At 38.0% G+C, this 23,477-nt stretch overlaps 1 protein-coding gene across 17 annotated transcripts in view; it reads right to left on the bottom strand.

Annotated features, from left to right (window-relative positions):
- Positions 1-23,477, bottom strand: part of Cyp2c7l1 (cytochrome P450, family 2, subfamily c, polypeptide 7 like 1) — an 81,549-nt gene that overhangs the window by 29,385 nt on the left and 28,687 nt on the right. For 9 of the 17 annotated variants that reach the window (XM_087609432.1, XM_087609452.1, XM_087609473.1 and 6 more), the window contains 5 exons: positions 18,625-18,714; positions 17,395-17,557; positions 17,078-17,227; positions 8,341-8,501; positions 6,347-6,523 (listed from right to left, as the gene is read on the bottom strand). In XM_087609432.1, the coding sequence (XP_087465558.1) occupies positions 6,347-6,523; positions 8,341-8,501; positions 17,078-17,227; positions 17,395-17,422 (516 nt within the window). In that variant the 5' untranslated portion in view covers positions 17,423-17,557; positions 18,625-18,714. Of the gene's footprint in view, positions 1-6,346; positions 6,524-8,340; positions 8,502-17,077; positions 17,228-17,394; positions 17,585-18,624; positions 18,837-21,808; positions 21,925-23,477 lie in introns of all 17 variants that reach the window. The other 8 variants (XM_087609431.1, XM_087609420.1, XM_087609424.1 and 5 more) reach the window with 4 other exon arrangements.

The following is a 23,477-nucleotide window of genomic DNA, read 5'->3' as shown; positions in this document are numbered from 1 at the left end:
ATATATCCAGCAAAACTCTCAATTAATGTAGGTGGAAAAACAAAGTATTACATGACAAAAATAGATTTACACAATATCTTTCTATAAATCCAGCCCTACAAAAGATAATAGACACCAAACCCCAATACAAGGAGGAAAACTACACCCTAGAAAAAATAAGAAATTAATCTTGCAATGAAACTGAAATAAGAGAGACACACAAACATAATTTTTTCTCTAACAACAAAATAACAGGAAGCAACAATCACTATTCCTTAGTATCTTGTAACATCAGTGGACTCAATTCTCCAACAAAAAGATATAGACTAACAGACAAGACACAGCTACATAAAAGAAATACATCTCAGAGTGAAAGACAGATAGTACCTCAGAGTAAGAGGTAAAATTCCAATAAAAATTGTATGAAGAAATAGAGATATCAAAAAAATTAAGGAAGGACACTTCAGATTCCTCAATGGAAAAATCCACCAAGATGAAATCTCAATCCTATATATTTATGCTCCAAATTCAAGATTGCCTACATCCATAAAAGAAAGCTTACTCTCAAATCACACATTATGGTTCACGCAATAATACTAGAAGATTTCAACACACCACTCTCATCAACGGAGGAATCATGGAAAAAAATTAAACAGTGACATAGAGAAACTAACAGAAGTTATTAACCAAACGGAATTAACAAATATTTACATCCTATAAAAAAGGATATATCATTTTCTCAGCATATCATGTTACCTTCTCCAAAATTGACCATATAATTGGCCACAAAACAGTCTTTAACAAATACAAGAAGGTACAAATAATCCCATGCATCCTATGAGATCACCATGGACTAAGGCTGGTCTTCAATAACAACAAAACAAGAGAAAGCCCACATGTACATGGCAGTTGAACAACTCTCTACTCAATGATAACATGGTCAAGGAAAAGATAAAGAAAGAAATTAAAGACTTCTTAGAATTTAATAAAAATGAAGGCACAACATACCCAAACTTATGAGACACAATGAAAGCACACCAAAAACTCTACAACAAAAAGAAGCAAATACACCTAGCAAGACAGGAAATACTCAATCTCAGGGCTGAAATCAAACAAACAGAAAACAAGGACTATACAAAGAATCAAGAAAACCAGGAGCTGACTCTTTGAGAAAATCAGCAAGATAGATAAACCCTTAGCTGGACTAACCAGAAGGCAAAGATAGCATATCCAAATTAACAAAATCAGAAATGTAAAGGGAGACAAAAACAACAGAATTGGAGGAAATCCAAAAAACCATCAGATCCTACTACAAAAGCCTATATTCAACAAAACTGGAAAATTTGACGGAAATGGACAATTTTCTAGACAGATACCAGCTACCAAAGTTAAATTAGGAACAGATAAACTAAATAACCCCCATAACTCCTAAAGAAATAAAAGCAATTATCAAAAGTCTCCCAACCAAAAAGAGACCAGGACCAGATGGGTTCAGTGCACACTTCTATTAGACCTCATAGAAGACCTAATACCAATACTGTCAAAACTATTACAGAAAATAGAAACAGACTGAACACTATCAAATTCTTTCTATGAAGGCACAGTTATATTTATGCCTAAATCACACAAAGACCCAACAAAGAAAGAGAACTTCAGACAATTTTCCTTATGAATATTGACACAAAAATACTCAATAAAATTCTTGCAAACCAAATCCAAGAAAACATCAAAACTATCATTCATCACAATCTAGTAGGCTTCATCTAAGGGATGCAGGGATAGTTCAATGTATGGAAATGCATCAACGTAATCCCCCACATAAACAAACTCAAAGATAAAAATCACATGATCATCTCATTAGATGCTGAGAAAGCATTTGACAAAATTCAACCCCCCTTCATGATAAAAGACCCGGGAAGTTCAGGAATTCAAGGAACATCAATGAAATGAGGTCAAAGGGATGAAAAATAGGAAAGAAAGAAGTCAAAATATCACTATTTGCAGATGATATGGTAGTATACTTAAGCTACCTCAAAAGTTCCACCAGAGAACTACTAATCCTGAAAAAGAAAGTGGGTAGGTATAACATTAAATCAAACAAATCAGGACCCTTCTTCTACTCAAAGAATAAACAGGCTGAGAAAGAAATTACGGAATTGACACCCTTCACAATAGTCCCAAATAACATAATACCTCAGAGGGACTCCAACCGAGGAAATGAAAGATCTGTATGAGAAGACCTTCAAGTCTCTGAAGAAAGAAATTGAAGAAGATCTCAGAAGATGGAAGGACCTCCCATGCTCATTGATTTGCAGAATTAATATAGTAAAAATGGCCCTTTTGACAACAGCAATCTACAGATTCAATGCAATTCTCATCAAAATTCCAAACCAATTCTTCATAGAGTTAGAAAGAACAAATTGCAAATTCAATTGGAATAACAAAAAAACAGGATAGTGAAAACTATACTCAACAATTAAAGAATTCCTGGGGGAATTCTACATCCCTGACTTCAAATTTTATTACAAAGCAATAGTGATTTAAAAAAAAATGTATGATGTTGTTACAGAGAGAGACAGGTAAATTAATGGAGTAGAATTGAAGACCCAGAAATGACCTCACACACCAATGGCCACCTGATCTTTGACAAAGGCGCTAAAACTATCTAGTGGAAAAGGGATAGCATTTTCAGCAAGTGTTGCTGGTTCAACTGACAGTCAGCATGTAGAAGAATGCAAATCAATCCATTCTTATTGCTCTGTACAAAGGTTACATACAAGTGGATCAAGGACCTCCACATCAAACCAGATACATTCAAACTAATAGAAGAAAAAGGGGGAAGAGTCTCAATCACATGGGCACTGAGGAAATTTTCCTGAACAAAACACCAATGGCTTATTCTCTAATTCTTATTGTCAATCAAGAATTGACAAATGTAACCTCATAAAACTGCAATGCTTCTGTAAGGTGAAGGATACTGTTATGACAAAACAGCAACCAATAGATTGGAAAAAGATCTTTCCCAGTCCTACATTTTATATAGGTCAAATATCCAAAATCTACAAAGAACACAAAAAATTAGACTCCAGAGAGCCTAATCACCCTATTTCACAAAGGGGTACATAGCTCAACAAAGAATTCTCAGATGAGGAATATCTAATGGCTGAGAAGTACCTAAAGCAATACTCATCATCCTTTGTCATCAAGAAAATGCAGAAAAAACAACCCTAAGATTCCACCTGACACCAGTCAGAATGGCTAACATAAAAATCTCAAGCAACAACAGACGCTGAGAAGGATGTGGAGAAAGAGGAACACTCCTCCACTACTGGTGGTATTGCAAACTGGTACAACCACTCGGGAAATCAGTCTGGAAGTTCCTCAGAAAATTGAACATTGCACTACCTGAGGAGCCAGCTATACCTCTCTTGAGAATATACTCAAAAGATGCTCTTCAATACAACAAACACATGTTCCATTATGTTCATAGCAGCCTTATTTATAATAGCCAGAAGCCGGAAAGAACCCAGATGCCGTTAAACAGAAGAATAGATACAGAAAATGTGGTACATCTACACAATGGAGTACTATCCAGCTATCAAAAACAATGACTTCAAGTAATTCACAGGCAAATGGATTAAACTAGAAAATATCATCCTGAGTGAGGTAACACAACCAAAAAAATACACATTATGTAAGTGGATATTAGCCCAAAAGCTCAAATTATCCAAGATACAATCCACAGGCCATATGAAGTTCAAGAAGAACGGTTACCAAAGTAGGGATATTTCACTCCTTCTTAAAAGGAGGACCAAAAATATTCATAGGAGAGGATATGAAATCAAAGTTTGGTGGCCGACATATATACAGCCACCAAAACTAGAAAAGATTGATGAAGCTAAGAAGTGCATGCTGACAGGAACTGGATATAGATGTCTCCAGAGAGATACAGTAAGTGCATGGCAAATACAGAGGCAAATTCTAGCAGTAAACCTTTGAACTGAGAATAGGTTCCCCGTTGGAAGAATTAGAGAAATGATTGAAAGAGGTGAAGGGACTTGCAACCCCAGAAGAACAACACTGCTAACCAATTAGAATTTCCAGGGACTAAACCACTAGCCAAAGAACATACCTGGATTGATCCATGGCTCCAGCTGCATATTTAGCAGAGAATGTCCTTGTTGGGCACCAGTGGAAGGAGAAGCCCTTGATCCTGCCAAGCCCTTGACCCCCGGTGTAGGGAAATATCATGGGGTGGTGGGGGTTTGCATGAAGGGAGGGAGTGGATGGGGAGGGGAACACCCTCATAGAAGAAGGGCAGGGGAATACTATTGGGGGCTTATATCTCTGAAACTAGGAAAAGGAATAACATTTGAAATGTAAATTAAAAACCCAGTAAAATAAAAATAAAAAATAGAAGATTGCGGACTAAACAGGAGAATAGTCCAAGAGACAAAAGAGTAGGATCAGAGAGTAGAAGAGAAAACTATTGCTGAGAGTTGTCCCAGGGGAATCTGAACTGTGCCACAGAAGTTACTGCTAAGAGACACTTAGAAGAACCTAAAAGCAAAATAACAAAATAAAAAATAAAATAAAATCTACAAGACATCACAGGACATCAGGGGTTTTCATAAGTGGTTACATAGTGATAAGATGCTCTCCAAACAGCAGAAACTGGCACTTGCAGTGTTGCACAAACAACCCCAAAAATCTATTGTCAACACATTTTTACAGTCTGAAGAAAATTCAGTTGAGAAACGTCTTTTGTGAAAACTGTATGGTGCGAACACAGTCCATGCTGCCAGGATAAGCAACCGATACCACTCTTCAATCACTTCTGGTGAATATTAACTTGAGGTTATACTCAAAGTCTTGCTCTTTGATAAACTAACTCTTTTCCCATGACATGCATTTTCACATACCATTCAGTCGTTCAGAAATTAGCTTCTATACCTATCATTATAAAGTAAACAATATAGCTAGTTAAAGTTTAATCCGCTAGACATGCAGGAAATCTAGCCACACAATATGTGCATTTATGGTGCCAATATGCATACTTCCATGACAGTTGGTTGCTTTTTACTTGATTAGAATTTTTTAATTTTTATTGTTATTCTACCTATCTACATTGCAAATGTTATCCCCCTTCTCTGTTTCCCCTCCGTAAGCCCCATATCATGTCCTCCCACCTCCCTTCTTCCATAACGGTCCTCCTCCACCTGCCCACCTACTCCTGCCTCAGCACCCTAGCATTCCATCACCATGAATCATCAGGCCTCTAGAGGGCCAAGAGGTTACCCTCCCAGTGATGCCAGATAAATCAATCAATCTTCTGCTACATATCTGGAGTCATAGGTACCCCCTGTATACTCTTTTGTTGGTGTTTTAGTCCTTGGGAACTCTTAGTGGGGTTGTTTGGTTGATATTCTTGTTGTTCTTATAAGGTTACAAACCCCTTCAGCTCCTATAGTCCTTGCCCTAACTTCTCCATTTGGGTCCCTATGTGTAGTCTAATATTTGGCTGTATACATCTGCATCTGTATTTGTCTGGTTCTTGTAGAGCCTCTCAGGGGACAGCTATAACAGGCTTCTCTCAGGAAGCACTTCTTGGCATCAGCAATAGTGTCTGGGTTTGGTGTCAGCAGATGGGATGGATCCCTAGGTAGGGCAGTCTCTGGATGGCCTTTTCTTCAGTTTCTGCTCCACCCTTTGTCCCTTCATTTCCTTTTGACAGGAGGAATTCTGGATTAATATTTTTGAGGTGGGTGGGTGGTCCCATCCCTCAACCTGGGGCCATACTTATCCACTGGATATGGTCTCTATAGGTTCTATTTCCCCTTTGTTGGTTATTTTGGCTAATGTCCTACCTGTAGGGTCCTGGAAACCTCTTGTATCCCTGGTATCTGGGACATTCAAGTGGCTACTCCCCAGTTCCCCCTCCCCCATTTCTACACATTTATCTTCAAATTTTCATTCTTTGTACTTGTTCCCAATCTCCTCCCATACCTGAACTGCCCTCACTTTCCCCTCACCCTCCTCTTTCCCTCCCAGATACCTGTCTCCCTCTACTTCCCAGAGATTATTCTCTTCCCCTACTGAGTAGGACTGTAGCATCCACACTTTTTTTACATTTTTCCAATCTTATCTGCCCTTTGGCTTGTTTTCTCCTCAACTACCGTGGAGTTGATGTGCTCTGCTTAACAAATTCCCTTAATGTCACAAGTATCTGTATGCTACATCCTAACATATAACATAACAGAAATTTTTTTCAAAGTATACTGACATCAAACATCTCTGACAAACATTTTAATGTTCAACAAACCAGAAAATGTTTGAACAATAAAATAATCTTATATTAACATTTTACCTGTTTCTGTTTAATCAGGTAATACTCAACAAAATCACGAGGGTTTGTAACATCCAATGATTCCTGGTGTTCTTCTATTTTCTTCAACAAATAGCTTTTCATATAATTAATATTTTTTGCTATTTTGTGATGAGTTCCAGGAAAATAGTCAATGAGTGAAGGAAAACTATTGCAGACCTATAAAATCAGACCAATAATTTATTTTGTTAATATGTGTTGCTTTAATTTTATTTATGTGTGAGTGTATGTGTGTGAATATGTGTATGTATTTGTGTGCCTGTGTGTCATTGTTTGTGCTTGTGTATCTGTGTGTGTCTATACATACACATGCAAGTGTATGATATATGGATGGGTGCCTTTGAAGGCCAGATTATTAGAGCCTCTGAAACTAGTGGTTGTGAACCACCTGGCATGGGTACTGAAGATTGGACTCAGATCCTTTGGAAGGTAACACACAACCTTAAGCACTGATGCATCTCTTCAGTCCCTGACTATAGGCATAATATATTGTGTACTGTGTAAAATGTATCCTTCTATCACTCAAATGCTGATTTCCCTATCCTACTCTCTTGTTTCAATCTGAGACAGCATTATACTGCTTATGTTAAGAAACTCTTGTATGAGGTTTGTGTAAACAAGGTTCACCATTTATTCTCTGACTTGTCCATAAAAGCTGGAAATAACTAGGCAATAGAAAGTATAGGGCAGGACTTTTACCAGCCAGGGGATAAGAAAGAGAAAGGAAGAGAGGATTCAGCATGAGGAAGGGATCTATACAGACATAAAAAGCAATATACTTTTGAATTCCAGACAGTCAGACCAATCCAAAAATTCAAATGGTTGGGGATTTTGCTGGTAGACAGACAGATTTGGTTAGAGAATTAGAATATAATTTTAATGCTAGATATTATGTTTTAACTTGGAAACTGTCTTGATCTATCTGTGTCATTGTTGGGGAACTAGCTGAGATAAAGAAAAGCACCCTCTGTGCTAATTTACTACACAGATACAAAATGATATTCATTATACATCTGCCAAAGAATCCTTTCCAATGGATAGATTTGAAGAAATGCACATATCTAAAATATATACAATGTCCAGCATGGGTTTATGAATGCAGACATGAATAAAAATGGTGTCTAACATAAAGAAATGTATTTCATTTCAGGCATGGAATAATGTAATGCCCTGTGAGTGTAGAAAGAATTGGGTGAAAAATTCCTGACCAATTGATCAAAGATCAGAAGTTTCCACATTATTGAGTTTAAAATATGATATGTTAATTATTGCCATTTATAGTATTCAGATGATAGCAGAAGGGAAGTGTTAAGTGACCTGATTTACAGAACAAAAGGTATATTTAACTTCCTAAAACCAGTCTCAGCAAAGAGTGAATATTCAGAAGTGCTTGGGGTTCCTAAGAGCCTTGAATGCAAATGTACATCATACCACTTACAAGATTCTCTATGACCACGAAGTCATTATGCAGAGTTCAGGAGATGCTAATTTGAGCTAGGACAACCATGTAAGGACATTTGTGGTCTACACAGCATTCAACTATTCATATTCTATTTCTACCTGTCACCTCATCACTAGGATTGTGGCTCAAAAATCAAAACATTGAAAATACTCATGCTTTCAAGGCAGATTTCATTGCCACTGATATTCTTTCTCCTTATGAGAATATTCATTCTAAACTAAGGTATTTCTGCCCAGAAATATGATGAACATTGCTTAGTAGTTTAAAGACAACAAGAATGTTGCATTGAATAATGTCCTGCGATTTATTGCGCACACTTTAAGTGTATTAAATGTTGTGTTTTATACCAACAGTTCTGTGAACATTCATGGGAAGATCAATGAATATTCTTTACATAATACATTGGTCAGAACCAAGGTGTCTTATCACATCACTTTTTGGGCAATATTGAATTAGATCTGTGCCAGTAAAGTATCATTTGTGTTCTCACAAGGTAAAAAAATATTGACATCACCTGCATCCTTGGGGAGCTCATAATCTTGACATTCTCATTCACTTTTTCCATGAACGTAAGAATTTCCTTATCTTTATAATCAAAATGATTCTGGAAAGTAATGGAGCAGATGACATTGCATGGAGCACAGTTCAGGATGAAGGAGGGGTCACAGGGTGAGCCTGAAGATTTAGAAAAAATTAGAAAAATACCATTAAAATAGACAAATAAAACACGTTGTTTCTGTTAACAGGTAAATATTCTTTAGGAGTTTTAAACCATATCTTGCCTACAATTTTCCTAATAGCTAAGCATTTATCATATATAAAATTCACATATCTCTTTGATCTTAAACCTGAGGTGATTTTTCTGGGGAGAAGCAAAATTTATAGGTTTGTAAATATTTTCCAATATCATCAAATTTCTGTGCTGATATAGTGCTTACAATTTTGCATCATATTGAGGTATATGATCTTACAGGTTTAAAACTCTTAAGGAACATCTATTATACCAATTCAACAGTTTTAACTCTCTTCTGTACTGAAAGGAAACAAAAACGTTATAATAAAATTTTCATGTATTCAGAGATTCAGAGAAGAATTTTATCTTACTGCACTGCCTATAGGCTATCTGATACTCAGAAGGAAATAGAAAAGTGTATACCTGGAAGTTCTGTATCCACAATCAATAAATCGAAAAATCAACTATTGATCCAAAAAAAGAGGAGAGGACCACACTACAGGTGGTTTCCATATGAGAAGAAAAACCATGATGAGAACTGTTCCTTGCTATACAAGAAGATGGTGCAACTCCAAGAACAGCCAGTTCTCTGTGGATTTGTTGATATGACTAAATAAAATGAAAAATTTTACCGTACATATTCTAGGAGGGGAAAAAACATGAAAGAATTGATAGAGACTTCTATATTCATTTTGTCACCTGAAAGCAATATATTTTGCTGAGTGCCATGTCTTCCATTCACAATTTTGTACCATAGGCCAAAGTTTCAGGGTGCTTAGGGCAAAGATTAAGAAATTTCACAAAGGAACTCAACAACACAAGGTGCTAGAAGATAAGACAGTCCATAGGTAGACATTTTTAGCTAATGGTACCCAAGTTATGGAAAAGAGAAGTGTCAGTATTAGGACTTTATCTCAGTTGTAGACATGATTCTGAGAGATAAACAGAAAGGATCACATATAGATACCCGAGAACCCTCAGAAAGACATTGGAAAGAATGGAGAATTGGTTTCAAAACTGCATAGTTAGGGGGATCACCAGACACACTTTCCTTACTTCTGTGACCATAAAGCATGCTAGTGGTGCACTCATATATTTGTAGGTAAGCATTTATATAAAGAAACTAAAAATAAACACAAATATTTAAGTATAACAATTCTGGAGAAGGAAGGGATAGGAAAAATTGAAATAGAATGTCCAGAAAGGTGATGGTATGTGAGCATGTTCAAAGCACATGGTACACTACAATAAGGGTCTTTATGAAACCAGCACTATATATAGTATTAGTATTGATCTTTTTTACAAGAGAACTAAATAACAAGCATGTTCAATCACACTCTACACAAAATGTCTGGGGAAAACGAGATTTATACTTTTGTAAACATTTTCAAAAATCATCATCAAATTTCTATGTAAATATAATGCTTAAAATTATGCATCACATTGATGTCAATAATCTTGCAGGTTCAAAATTCATAAGAAAATTATTTTTTTAGTTGTGTGAATACATCACAGAAGTGTTGTGTTGTGTTGTGTGTGTGTGTCTGTGTGTGTTGCGGTGTGTGTGTGTGTGTGTGTGTGTGTGTGTGTGTTTATACTTAGGGAGATCTGGAGAGCATGTCATATGTCATGGAGCTACCTTATATAGTTGCTGGGAACCCATTGCTGCTCCTCTGGAGAAACATACTCTCCTAGGTGATAAGTCATCTCTCAGGGAAGTTTCTTCTGATGTCCTTTCTATAGAAAATTTTTTTGATCAAATGATCAGTAGTCTTTATTTTCCAGGTGATCCTTAATTTAAGTCTGTAGACTTCACATAGGGATCAGTAAATTACCACTTTTCTGAATAAATTAATGAACATTTAAATAAAATAAAATCCTTACAATTGCTGTTAGTATACTGGACTTTTAAAACATAATTATATTCTACATTGTCAAGTAATGTTTTAATTTACCAAAAAGGAGTGGAAGATAAAAATTTGGGAATTTTCATGAGTGTATACATGCTACTCACAGGTTAAATTTGATTTTTCGTTCTTTTCTTTCTCTTTATTTGGAAGACTAACTTAAAAATCATTAGAAATCAAATGGCTAATCAAATTTTTCCTTCAGAAACTTGTTGAGTAGTACCATCTACTGTAGTAGAAAAAGAAAAATCTTTTTTCAGACAAACACTCACGAAGAGTTAACTTGTGTAGAAATGGCAGGCAGAAGAGTTAGTTGAAATAGATGAGATTTAATTTAAAAAATGATTTAGTTTGAAAATATTTCCACAGCTTCTCTGTGCATACATCAGAATTCTGAGTATATAAAAGAGGAAATAATTAAATTGATTATATTTCTTGATTTTTATTAATTAAAATGTCCCTAAATCTCTGGAATGAATATGACTAGATCATAAAGGATGGAGAGGGGAGATGGCTACAAAGTTTCACCAATAGTCAAGAATTACTGGCACTTCTTAGTTCTTAAGACAGAATTATTTGACTTTCTTTAAAAGTATGGCCATCTATAATATGTCAATTGTACTCCAGAAGAATGCTACACATACATGACATTTCTTAACCACTGTCAGAGAAGCTTCTGTTTATAGTAGATGATGACCAACACAGAGACAACAAGAGAACACAGAGCAAAGAATAAGAGACTTCAAAATGTTCAGTCCTAAATATAACTTATGTATTATCCTACTTCCTTGAAAGAATCAGGGACCATTGAGAAATAGGGAACAGAAAGGTGGTGGATAACCACAAGGAAAAAAATGTCTTCTGGGCACAGCAGGACAGCTGCACATATGAAGTCACAGCAAATATAATAGGATGAGCAAGACCTGTGCAAGCCAAAGTCAGAAAATATCCTAAAACGGTAGCTGGGCATGATGTGCTGTACATAGTGAAGGAATTATTTGCAATTATTAGCTTCTGGAAGAAGAAGTGTCAAATTCCTCTAAAAGTATAGCTGCCACACCTTATTAAAGATATCTCTTCTTACAGCACATGTGGGACCATCACAGAAAAGCACAATTGGATACAATGCAGATATCAACAGATTGTAGGGATATCAACTTCAACCAACACATCTAAGTCTCAACTTTTGCATTTGTAGATCAGGGAACATGCAGAAGAGGAGGCAGAAAAATTGTAAGAACAAGAATAGCATGAAATCTATTGTGAAAACTTTTGTCCTGGAAATGGCTGCAAAAATAATTAGAAAAATGACTGAATCATTAGGAGTGTTAATGTGGGATGATAAAAAGCTCAGAGGCTACCCTTAGACAGAGAGCTATATATGGCTGATGGGGTGAGGAAAATTAACCTCTGTAATGATAAGCCCATTTATTGGTTTCATAAGTTGTTAATTGCCAGTGACTGGCTTTGTCATCCACATGGTGGGTAAACTGAACCATTGGGGGTCAGTGTTTAAAGTCACTGACAAGGGTTGATCCAGATACCTACAGGGGCTGCTGCTAAAGGCAGATTAGAGAAGTTGCTCAGCAGACATATTTGCTGAAGGAAGGGAGCTTAATTCACAGGGTCTGGCACTCTATATTGCCAGTTCCCCCCCACCCCCCAAAAAACCAGCCAAACAAAAAAATAACCCTATGAACTCTTTTAAATCCTTGGGTTCAGAGAGAAAGAGGATGAAAGAGAAAGTTCATAAACACACACACACACACACACACACACACACACACACACTCATACACAAAATGGACAAATCAAAAAGCAGAGTCCAACTTCATATACACAAATATGCTTGCATATATACATACAAACATACACACATGCATACAGATGATCAGACAGACACATAAATATTCACCTATTGAATGGTTAGAAAAAAGCTCTAGCAAGCAAAGTCCAAGTATTACATACATACATACATACATACATACATACATACATACATGCGTACGTACGTACATACATACATACATACATACATACATACATACATACATACACACAACTGGTGGATGGAGGGAACAATGTTCCAAGTCCCATTTGCACAAACTCTACACACACACTTACAGCTGATGGATGTGAGAGGCAATATCCCAGCCAAACCATTCACATACACATAGTTGATGTATGAGAGATACAATGTTCTAGCCACACCCTATCTTAGTTTATTCTTTCTTCTACAGCTTATATATCCCAGCAAAATCTTTCAAGCAGTATATAATTATAATGTGATTACATGTTAGTTTTCTTCTGGTGAATGATTATGAAGAAACAGTATGTTTTCTCCTAACTTTAGGAAATATAATATTACATAGCGCAGGTAAAGATCAAATTAATCTTAAAAAATCATATGCATTCATAAACAAGCAACATCTATAGTTTAACAAAATGTAAGCAAGCAAGAGAGTTTCTCACGGTTTGTTTCTCTTACTGGAAGGCAGCAATTTGCTGCTATAAAGAAAGAAGTATTACAATACTATTTATCTTTAAAAGTAATCCTGTAAAATCATAATCACAAATCTAAACTTTTATATAAAAATCAGTCATATCTATCTTTTTTATTAGACATATTTCTTCATTTAAATTTCAAATGTTATTCCCTTTCCCGGTTTCCTGTCCATAATCACCCTCCCATTCTCTCTCCACCATAAGGATTTTTCCCCAATCAACCACCCCTTATAACCCCCCCAACATTCCGCTGAACTGGGAGTCCACCCTTGGCAGGACCAAGGGCTTCCCCTTCCACTGGTGCCACAACAAAGCTATTCTTTGCTACTTATTCAGTTAGAGCCCTGGATCAGTATACGGATGGTGGTTTAATCCCTGGAAGTGCTGGTTGGTTGGCATTGCTGTACTTAGGGTTTGAAAGCCCCTTCAGCTCTTTCAACCCTTCCTCTAATTCCCCCAAAGGGGGCACCATTCTCAGTTCAGTGGTTTGTTGCTAGCCTTCACCTCTGTAATTGAAATACTCTGGTTGTGTATCTCAGGAGAGATGTATATGCAGTCACTTTCAACATGCACTTCATAACTTCATCAATCTTATCTAGCTTTGGTGGCTGTATACATATGGGTCACATATGGGGCAGGCACTAAATGGCCGTTTTTCAGTCACTTCTGTGAACTTTGCCTTCATATCCCCTCCTATGGACATTTTTGCTACCCCTTTTAAGAAGGAGTGATAGCATCTGCATTTTGGTCATCCTTCTTCTTGAGCTTCCTGTGGTCTGTGGATTGCATTGTGGGTAATTCGAGATTTTTGGCTAATATCCACTTATCACTGAGTGCATACCATACGTGTTTTTCTGTGATTGGGTTACCTCACTCAGGATGATATTTTCTAGTTGATTCCATCTGCCTATGAACTTCATGTAGTCATTGATTTTGATTACTGAGTAATATTCCATTGTGTAGATGTACCACAATTTCTTAATACATTCCTTTGAAGGGCATCTGGGTTCTTTCCAGCTTCTGTTAGAAATAAGGCTGCTGTAAACATAGTGGAGCATGTGTCTTTGTTGTATGTTGGAGCATCTTTTGGGTACATGCCCAGCAGAAGTATAGCTGGCTCCTCGGGAAGTGCAATGTCCAATTTTCTGAGAAACCTCCAGACTGATTTCAAGAGTGGTTGAACCAGATTGCAGTCCCACCAAAAATGGAGGAGTATTCCTCTTTCTCCACAGTCTTGCCAGCATCTGCTATCACCTGAGTTTTTCATCTTAGACTGACTGGTGTGAGGGGGAATCTCAGGGTTGTTTGGATTTGGAATTCTGCTTCTGTGTGTCCCGAGTCTACCAGGCAGGTCACTTGGAGCAGAAAAATAGGTCTTACCTCTGCTCTCAGGTGTGTAGGTGCTCCTGGTTACTGTCTTTCAGCTCTCGACGAAGGCAAGAATCAGAAGGGTCCTGTCCCTGACTGCTCCTAGTTCCCTGCATCCAGCAGGCACAGCTGGCACTACGCGATTCCCTCTTGGGTGGGGAATGTGGCCAGAGAGTAGTCTCCTCTTATTTCTCAGAAGTGTCTGCACTTCTGTAGGTCCAACTCTCTCCCCTGAGGGATTGGGTGCAGGAAACTGTTTGTCCAGTTCAGTTCAGTTCTGAGCAAAGTCCAGAATGGCAGGTATCTGCAGCTGACTGTTCCTACATTCCTGTGTCCACAGGCACTATGAAGTTTCCTCTTGAACAAGCAATATTGGCAAAAGTGGGTAGAAGTGGCAGTCTGCTTTGAGGTCTCAGGATGGTCTGCACTTTGGGTGTTCAGCTCTCTTACTCACAGTCATATCTGTCTTAAATCCTCACAATGGACATCTACTCATCAACAATAGTTAATAAATCATATCGGAAAGCTTAATGTAATAAATGATATATGAAATCAGTTATCACCAGTCCATCCTCAATGAGATGTAATGACATCAGAGAATAATGACACTGTTCGTGTTCCCTGACCATAAAAGGTCCCTAGCTTAACTAAAACTGTACCTTTCTGAACTTCACACTGTTCCCTAAGATTTTTTACATCGGAGATAGTAGTAAAAATTATCTCAACCAAGCTTAACTGACTTATTTTTCCCAAAGTTTTCTAAGGGTGGTAGTCATTGTTCACATTCTAAATCTCTAAGTTCTTCTCTAAGGTGGTGTTCCAGTAGTAATGCCAAAAATAAATCAGGCACTAATATTGTGAATGCCACCAAGACTTCCCAGTGAGGGAATGGAAGTCTGCTTAAAGTTTTCATATAACTCTTTAAGAGTGCAACAAACAGAGCAGAACTCCATAACAGCATAATGTCCACAGGACACATAGGTCTCAGGGCTGTGACACAAAAAGGCCCTCCCATAGTGCTAGGGTAAACCATGGACTGAATTACATAAGTTCTAAAGTCATTTGTCATTTCTCCTGCATGGCCCTTGGCAGAGCTGTTTGGTTGTAAAATCATATATAATGTATCCAACAAACCTGATAGCATACATGAAAACTCTAGAAAAAAAGAAGCAAATACACCCAGGAGAAGTTGAATGTAGAAAATATCAAACTCAGTGCTGAAATCAACCATGTTGAAACAAGAAGAATTATACAAAGAATCACCAAAACCACGAGTTGGTTCTTTGAGAAAATCAACAAGGTAGATAAATACTTAGCCAGGCTAACCAGAGGGAACAGACAGTGTATACAAATTAACAAAATCAGAAATGGAAAGGGAGACATAACAGAAACTGAGGAAATTCAAAAAATTACCAGGTCCTACTATCAAAGACTATACTCAACAAAACTGGAAAATCTGGATGAAATGGACAATTCTATAGACAGATACCAGGTACCAAAGTTTAATCAGGGTCAGATAAACAATCCAAATAGTTCTGTAACCCCTGAGAAATCGAAGCAGTCATTAAATGTCTCCCAACAGTTTGGTTGGTGGTTTAGTCCCTGAAGCTCTGAGAGGTCTAGTTAGTGTTAGTTGATATTGTTGTTCTTCCTATCAGGTTGCAAACCACTTCAACTCCTTGAGTATTTACTCTAACTCCTCCATTGTAGTCCCTGTGCTCAGTCCAGTGGTTAGCTGCAAGCATCATCATCTGTATTAGTAAGGATATAGCAGAGCCTCTCAGGAGACTTCTCTATCAGACTCCTGTCAGCAAGCATTTCTTGGTATCAGCAGTAGTGACTGGATTTGGTGGATGAAGAATTGACTTGGAATTTTGCTGGAGATCGAATGGAATCTGTAGATTGCTTTCAGAAAAATGGCCATTTTCATTATATTAACCCTGCCAATCCATGGACATGAGATATGTTTTCATTTTCTGAGATATTCAACTTTTTTCTTTAGAGACTTGAAGTTCATGTTATACAGATGTTTCACTTCCTTGATTAGAGTAACACCAAGGTATTTTATATTATTTGTGAATATTGTAAAAGGTGTCTTTTCCCTAATTTCTTTCTCAGCCTGTTTATCCTTTGAGTAGAAGAAGATTACTGATTTGTTTGAGTTAATTTTATACGTAACTCCTTTGCTGAAGTTGTTTATCAGTTTAGCATTCCTCTCATGGAAGTTTTGGGGTCACTTAATTTGTATTATCATATCATCTGCACATAATGATACTTTGACATCTTCTTTTCCAATTTGTATCCCTTTAACCTCTTTTTATTGTCTAATTGTTCTTGCTAGGACTTCAACTAATATATTGAAAATGTAGAGTGAATGGGCAACCTTGGATAGTCCCTAATTTTAGTGGGATTTCTTCAAGTTTCCCTCCATTTAGTTTGATGTTGGAATGTATCTGTAGTTAATACAGTGTAATTTATCTGTAGTTCAAGAAAATGTAAGCAAATATCTTCTGCCACCTTTATCAGTAGCATTTATTCTTTGATGAAATGATACAAAATGGGGAAACCACATCTATTCTAATAAGACTACATAGTTCCACAACTCAGCATAAAATTACATGAAGCATATATTGTTATTTCTGATTAAAAACAATGAAATTATTTTAGATAGAACATTATCAACATAACTTAGCTGTGCATACCCTAACTAAGATGTAAATGTATAAATTTGTATTTACCCTTTGTTTTCCTCAGTTCTTCCACTAGGCGCTGTGCTTCCTCTTGAACACGGTCCTCAATGTTCCTTTTTCCCATTCCCAAATTCCGAAGGGTCATGATTGTGAATCGTCTTATCTCTTTCCATCTGTTTCCATTGCTAAAAGCAATTCCTAAAGAAATGAGAAGATACTAGAAATAGATGCTAGGAACAGATGAAATTGGAAACCATAGAGGGGTCCTACTGTGCTTAAGAAGGAAGTCCATCCCTTTCTTTCAAACTTATATCTTAATGTAAACATGGTACAACACACACACATGAATATGTACATTTACTTACCAAAACCTTTAGTAACATTTTCAATCATTGGATAGCTTCCTCTACCAGAAAACTTCTCCCCGTGATCAATCAGAGCTTTCTTTATTGCTTCATATCCATGCAATATGACAGTGGGCTGTGAGCCCAAATACAGAGTGAACACAGGGCCATAGGTTTTTGAAAACTGGAAATAGGAAAGAAAATGCAAATACTAGCAAACATATGTTATGTTAATCTACACAGTGTAAACCTCATTCACACTAACATTGTCTTTGTATTTTAATGATGCAGACATAAATCAGCAAAATCAGGCCCAATTAATGTTTGAAGTGTAAATTTTTAAGACAACACAAATGATTCTATTGATCAGTCCAGATTTGGCTTACTGCGACCACAAACACAGAGAATGAACACCGCAGAAGCAGGTGTGAACACCACAGGTATACAGTATTTCCTTAAAAACTGGTCCCTTATATGGCAGTATTCTTAACACCAGATTTAGGCTTGCATGAACCAAAAATGGATATGAATATCACTAAATATGCAGAATGATATTTTTGCATTTCTTGTGTTACTCCATGTCCATTGGTATTTAGATAATTTAGGTATTAGTTCTCTAGAGTCCAGTGTCAAGTAGATAACCTCAATAAAGGATATGTCTAAAAGTATACCTGACTTATTGAATAAAATGTTACTCACTATTGACCCCCAAACAAAACTAATGGAAAAAGCTGTTTTTTAAAAAGAAAACAAATATTCATAAATTTTCTAGTTTGAGTGGATTTTTATTTTTTATTTAAAAAATGTTTTGAGCTGGAGCTCCATTTACAACTTATAGCTCAGTTGCATTCCTGGAGGCCTGAAAGCACCAGAGATAAGCATTTGTACCCCTCCCTCACAAAGTGTGCCTTCCATGTCTCATATGCCCATCACCAATGATCTATGCCCTGTCCCCTGAGCTCTTTCTACTTTTCTGGAGACCTACATGCACCAAGGATAATTTGGTAAGAACCAGCCCCAGACTGCTTGCCTCCAGGGGCCACCAAGCAAAAGCAAACTGAACGTTATCCCCTGTGTTCCATTTTGTCCCTGTATCTTCATTCTCTGAGATTGCATGCAGTGGGGGAAACCAGGTAAAAATGCTCACTCCAAGTTCCCTGCAAACCAATACCCTCTAAATCATACAAAAGGGTCCTAAGCTGCACATGGTCTCTGTGTTCCATTGTGCAGCTCAAAACTCTGTGTGCATACCTGGAGGCCTGCCAGTAACTGTGACAGTCACTTTGGTAAAAGGCAGCTTAAGGAAGCTGTGCTAAGAGGAAAAATCATAGTTCTGAGTACCTGCAGAAAGAAACAGGAAAGAGCATATGTCAGTAGCTTGACAGCACACCTAAAAGCTCTAGAAAAAAAAGAAGCAAATGCACACAGGAGGAGTAGAAGGCAGGAAATAATTAAACTCAGAGCTGAAATCAACCAAGCAGAAAAAAAAGTACCATACAAAGAATCAACAGAACCAAAAGTTGGTTCTTTGAGAAAATCAACAAGATAGATAAACCCTTGGCCAGACTAACGAGAGGACACAGAGAGTGTGTCCAAATTAACAAAATCAGAAATGAATAGGGAGACATAACTACAGATTCAGAGGAAATTCAAAAAATCATCAGATCTTACTATAAAAACCTATATTCAACAAAACTTGAAAATCTGCAAGAAATGGACAATTTCCTAGACAGATACCAGGTACCGCAGTTAAATCAGGAACAGATAAACCAGTTAAACAACCCCATAACTCCTAAGGAAATAGAAGCAGTCATTAAAGGCCTCCCAACCAAAAAGAGCCCAGGTCCAGACGAGTTTAGTGCAGAATTCTATCAGACCTTCATAGAAGACCTCATAACAATATTATCCAAACCATTCCACAAAATTGAAACAGATGGAGCACTACCGACTTCCTTCTATGAAGCCCCAATTACTCTTATGCCTAAACCACACAAAGACCCAACAAAGAAAGAGAACTTCAGACCAATTTCCTTTATGAATATCGACGCAAAAATACTCAATAAAATTCTGGCAAACCGAATCCAGGAGCACATCAAAACAATCATCCACCATGATCAAGTAGGCTTCATCCCAGGCATGCAGGGATGGTTTAACATGGAAAACCATCAACGTGATCCATTATATAAACAAGCTGAAAGAACAAAATCACATGATCATTTCATTAGATGCTGAGAAAGCATTTGACAAACTTCAACACCCCTTCATGATAAAAGACCTGGGAAGAATAGGAATTCAAGGCCCATACCTAAACATAGTAAAAGCCATATACAGCAAACCAGTTGCTAACATTAAACTAAATGGAGAGAAACTTGAAGCAATCCCACTAAAATCAGACAAAGCTGCCCACTGTCTCCCTACTTATACAATATACTTCTTGAAGTTCTAGCCAGAGCAATCGGACAACAAAAGAAGGTCAAGGGGATAAAGATCTGAAAAGAAGAAGTCAAAATATCACTATTTGCAGATGATATGATAGTATATTTAAGTGATCCCAAAAGTTCCACCAGAGAACTACTAAAGCTGATAAACAACTTCAGCAAAGTGGCTGGGTATAAAATTAACTCAAATAAATCAGTAGCCTTCCTCTACACAAAAGAGAAACAAGCCGAGAAAGAAATTAGGGAAACGACACCCTTCATAATAGACCCAAAGAATATAAAGTACCTCGGTGTAACTTTAACCAAGCAAGTAAAAGATCTGTACAATAAGAACTTCAAGACTCTGAAGAAAGAAATTGAAGAAGACCTCAGAAGATGGAAAGATCTCCCATGCTCATTGATTGGCAGGATTAATATAGTAAAAATGGCCATTTTACCAAAAGCGATCTACAGATTCAACGCAATCCCCATCAAAATACCAATCCATTCCTTCAAAGAGTTAGACAGAACAATGTGCAAATTCATCTGGAAAAACAAAAAACCCAGGATATCTAAAACTATCCTCAACAATAAAAGGACTTCAGGGGGAATCACTATCCCTGAACTCAAGCAGAATTACAGAGCAATAGTGATAAAAAACTGCATGGTATTGGTACAGAGACAAACAGATAGACAAATGGAACAGATTTGAAGACCCAGAAATGAACCCACACACTTATGGGCTCTTGATTTTTGACAAAGGAGCCAAAACCATCAAATGGAAAAACGATAGCATTTTCAGCAAATGGTGCTGGTTCAACTGGAGGTCAATACGTAGAAGAATGCAGAGTGATCCATGCTTATCACCCTGTACAGAGCTTAAGTACAAGTGTATCAAGGACCTCCACATCAAACCAGATACACTCAAACTAATAGAAGAAAAACTAGGGAAGCATCTGGAACACATGGGCACTGGAAAAAATTTCGTGAACAAAACACCAACAGCTTATGCTCTAAGATCAAGAATCGACAAATGGGATCTAATAAAACTGCAAAGCTTCTGTAATGGAAAGGACACTGTGGTTAGACAAAACGGTAACTAACAGATTGGGAAAAGATCTTTATCAATCCTACAACTGATAGAGGCCTTATTTCCAAAATATACAAAGAACTCAAGAAGTTAGACCGCAGGGAGACAAATAACCCTATTAAAAAATTGTGTTCAAAGCTAAACAAAGAATTCACAGCTGAGGAATGCTGAATGGCTGAGAATCACCTAAAGAAGTGTTCAACATCTTTAGTCATAAGGGAAATGCAAATCAAAACAACCCTGAGATTTCACCTCACACCAGTGAGAACGGCTGAGATCAAAAACTCAGGTGATAGCAGATGGTGGCGAGAATGTGGAGAAAGAGGAATACTCTCCTCCATTGTTGGTGGGATTGCAGACTGGTAAAACCATTCTGGAAATCAGTGTGGAGGTTCCTCAGAAAATTGGACATTGAACTGCCTGAGGATCCAGCTATACCTCTCTTGGGCATATACCCAAAAGATGCCCCAACATATAAAAAAGACACGTGCTCCACTATGTTCATCGCAGCCTTATTTATAATAGCCAGAAACTGGAAAGAACCCAGATGCCCTTCAACAGAGGAATGGATACAGAAAATGTGGTACATCTACAGCATGGAATATTACTCAGCTATCAAAAACAACGACTTTATGAAATTCGTAGGCAAATGGTTGGAACTGGAAAATATCATCCTGAGTGAGGTAACCCAATCACAGAAAAACACACATGGTATGCACTCATTGATAAGTGGCTATTAGCCCAAATGCTTGAATTACCCTAGATGCCTAGAACAAATGAAACTCAAGATGAATGATCAAAATGTGAATGTTTCACTCCTTCTTTAAAAGGGGAACAAGAGGCAGAGAGCCCGTGGGCAGCACCCCACAAGCGAACTTGAGCCTCGGGACCACAGGTAAGACCAACTTTTCTGCTGCAAGAAAGCTACCTGGTGAGCTCGGGACACATGGAGGCAGAATTCCTCTAGGACCGGGCACGTCCTGTGTTTACCGGAAGTTCCACACCCTCAGATCCCGGCCTGCAGCAGCTCTCTGCTCCCAGACCCTGTGAGAGAGAGACCCAACCGCCTGGTCAGGTGGGCACTCCTGAGGCTGCAGAGCAGCAGAGACCACCAACACTGCCCATCCCTGCCCACATCCCTGGCCCAAGAGGAAACTGTATAAGGCCTCTGGGCTACCGTGGGGGAGGGCCCAGGAGCGGCAGGACCCCTGCCTGAGACACCGCCGGAACATGACGGAAGCACACCGGATAAACAGTTCTCTGCACCCAAATCCCGTGGGAGGGCGAGCTAAACCTTCAGAGAGGCAGACAAGCCTGGGAAACCAAAAGAGACTGCTCTCTGCACACACATCTCGGACACCAGAGGAAAACACCAAATGCCATCTGGAACCCTGGTGCACTGAAGCTCCCGGAAGTTGCGGTGCATATCTTCCTGGTTGCTGCAGCTGCAGAGAGCCCGTGGGCAGCACCCCACGAGCGAACTTGAGCCTCGGGACCACAGGAAAGACCAACTATTCTGCTGCAAGAAAGCTGCTTGGTGAACTCAAGACACAGGCCCACAGGAACAGCTGAAGACCTGTAGAGAGGAAAAACTACACGCCCGAAAGCAGAACACTCTGTCCCCATAACTGACTGAAAGAGAGGAAAACAGGTCTACAGCACTCCTGACACACAGGCTTATAGGACAGTCTAGCCACTGTCAGAAATAGCAGAACAAAATAACACTAGTGATAATCTGATGGCGAGAGGCAAGCGCAGGAACCCAAGCAACAGAAACCAAGACTACATGGCATCATCGGAGCCCAATTCTCCCACCAAAACAAACATGGAATATGCAAACACACCAGAAAAGCAAGATCTAGTTTCAAAATCATATTTGATCATGATGCTGGAGGACTTCAAGAAAGACATGAAGAACTCCCTTAGGGAAACACAGGAAAACATTAATAAACAAGTAGAAGCCTACAGAGAGGAATCGCAAAAATCCCTGAAAGAATTCCAGGAAAACACAATCAAACAGTTGAAGGAATTAAAAATGGAAATAGAAGCAATCAAGAAAGAACACATGGAAACAACCCTGGATATAGAAAACCAAAAGAAGAGACAAGGAGCTGTAGATACAAGCTTCACCAACAGAATACAGGAGATGGGAGAGAGAATCTCAGGAGCAGAAGATTCCATAGAAATCATTGACTCAACTGTCAAAGATAATGTAAAGTGGAAAAAGCTACTGGTCCAAAACATACAGGAAATCCAGGACTCAATGAGAAGATCAAACCTAAGGATAATAGGTATAGAAGAGAGTGAAGACTCCCAGCTCAAAGGACCAGTAAATATCTTTAACAAAATCATAGAAGAAAACTTCCCTAACCTAAAAAAAGAGATACCCATAGGCATACAAGAAGCCTACAGAACTCCAAATAGATTGGACCAGAAAAGAAACACCTCCCGTCACAAAATTGTCAAAACACCAAACGCACAAAATAAAGAAAGAATATTAAAAGCAGTAAGGTAAAAAGGTCAAGTAACATATAAAGGCAGACCTATCAGAATCACACCAGACTTCTCGCCAGAAACTATGAAGGCCAGAAGATCCT

The sequence above is a fragment of the Rattus norvegicus genome, chromosome 1, assembly GCF_021556685.1.
Source record: "Rattus norvegicus strain SHRSP/BbbUtx chromosome 1, alternate assembly SHRSP_T2T, whole genome shotgun sequence".
Classification (NCBI taxonomy): Eukaryota; Metazoa; Chordata; class Mammalia; order Rodentia; family Muridae; genus Rattus; species Rattus norvegicus.
Note: the sequence above shows the minus strand (reverse complement) of the source record. Positions and strands in the feature narration are given on the sequence as shown.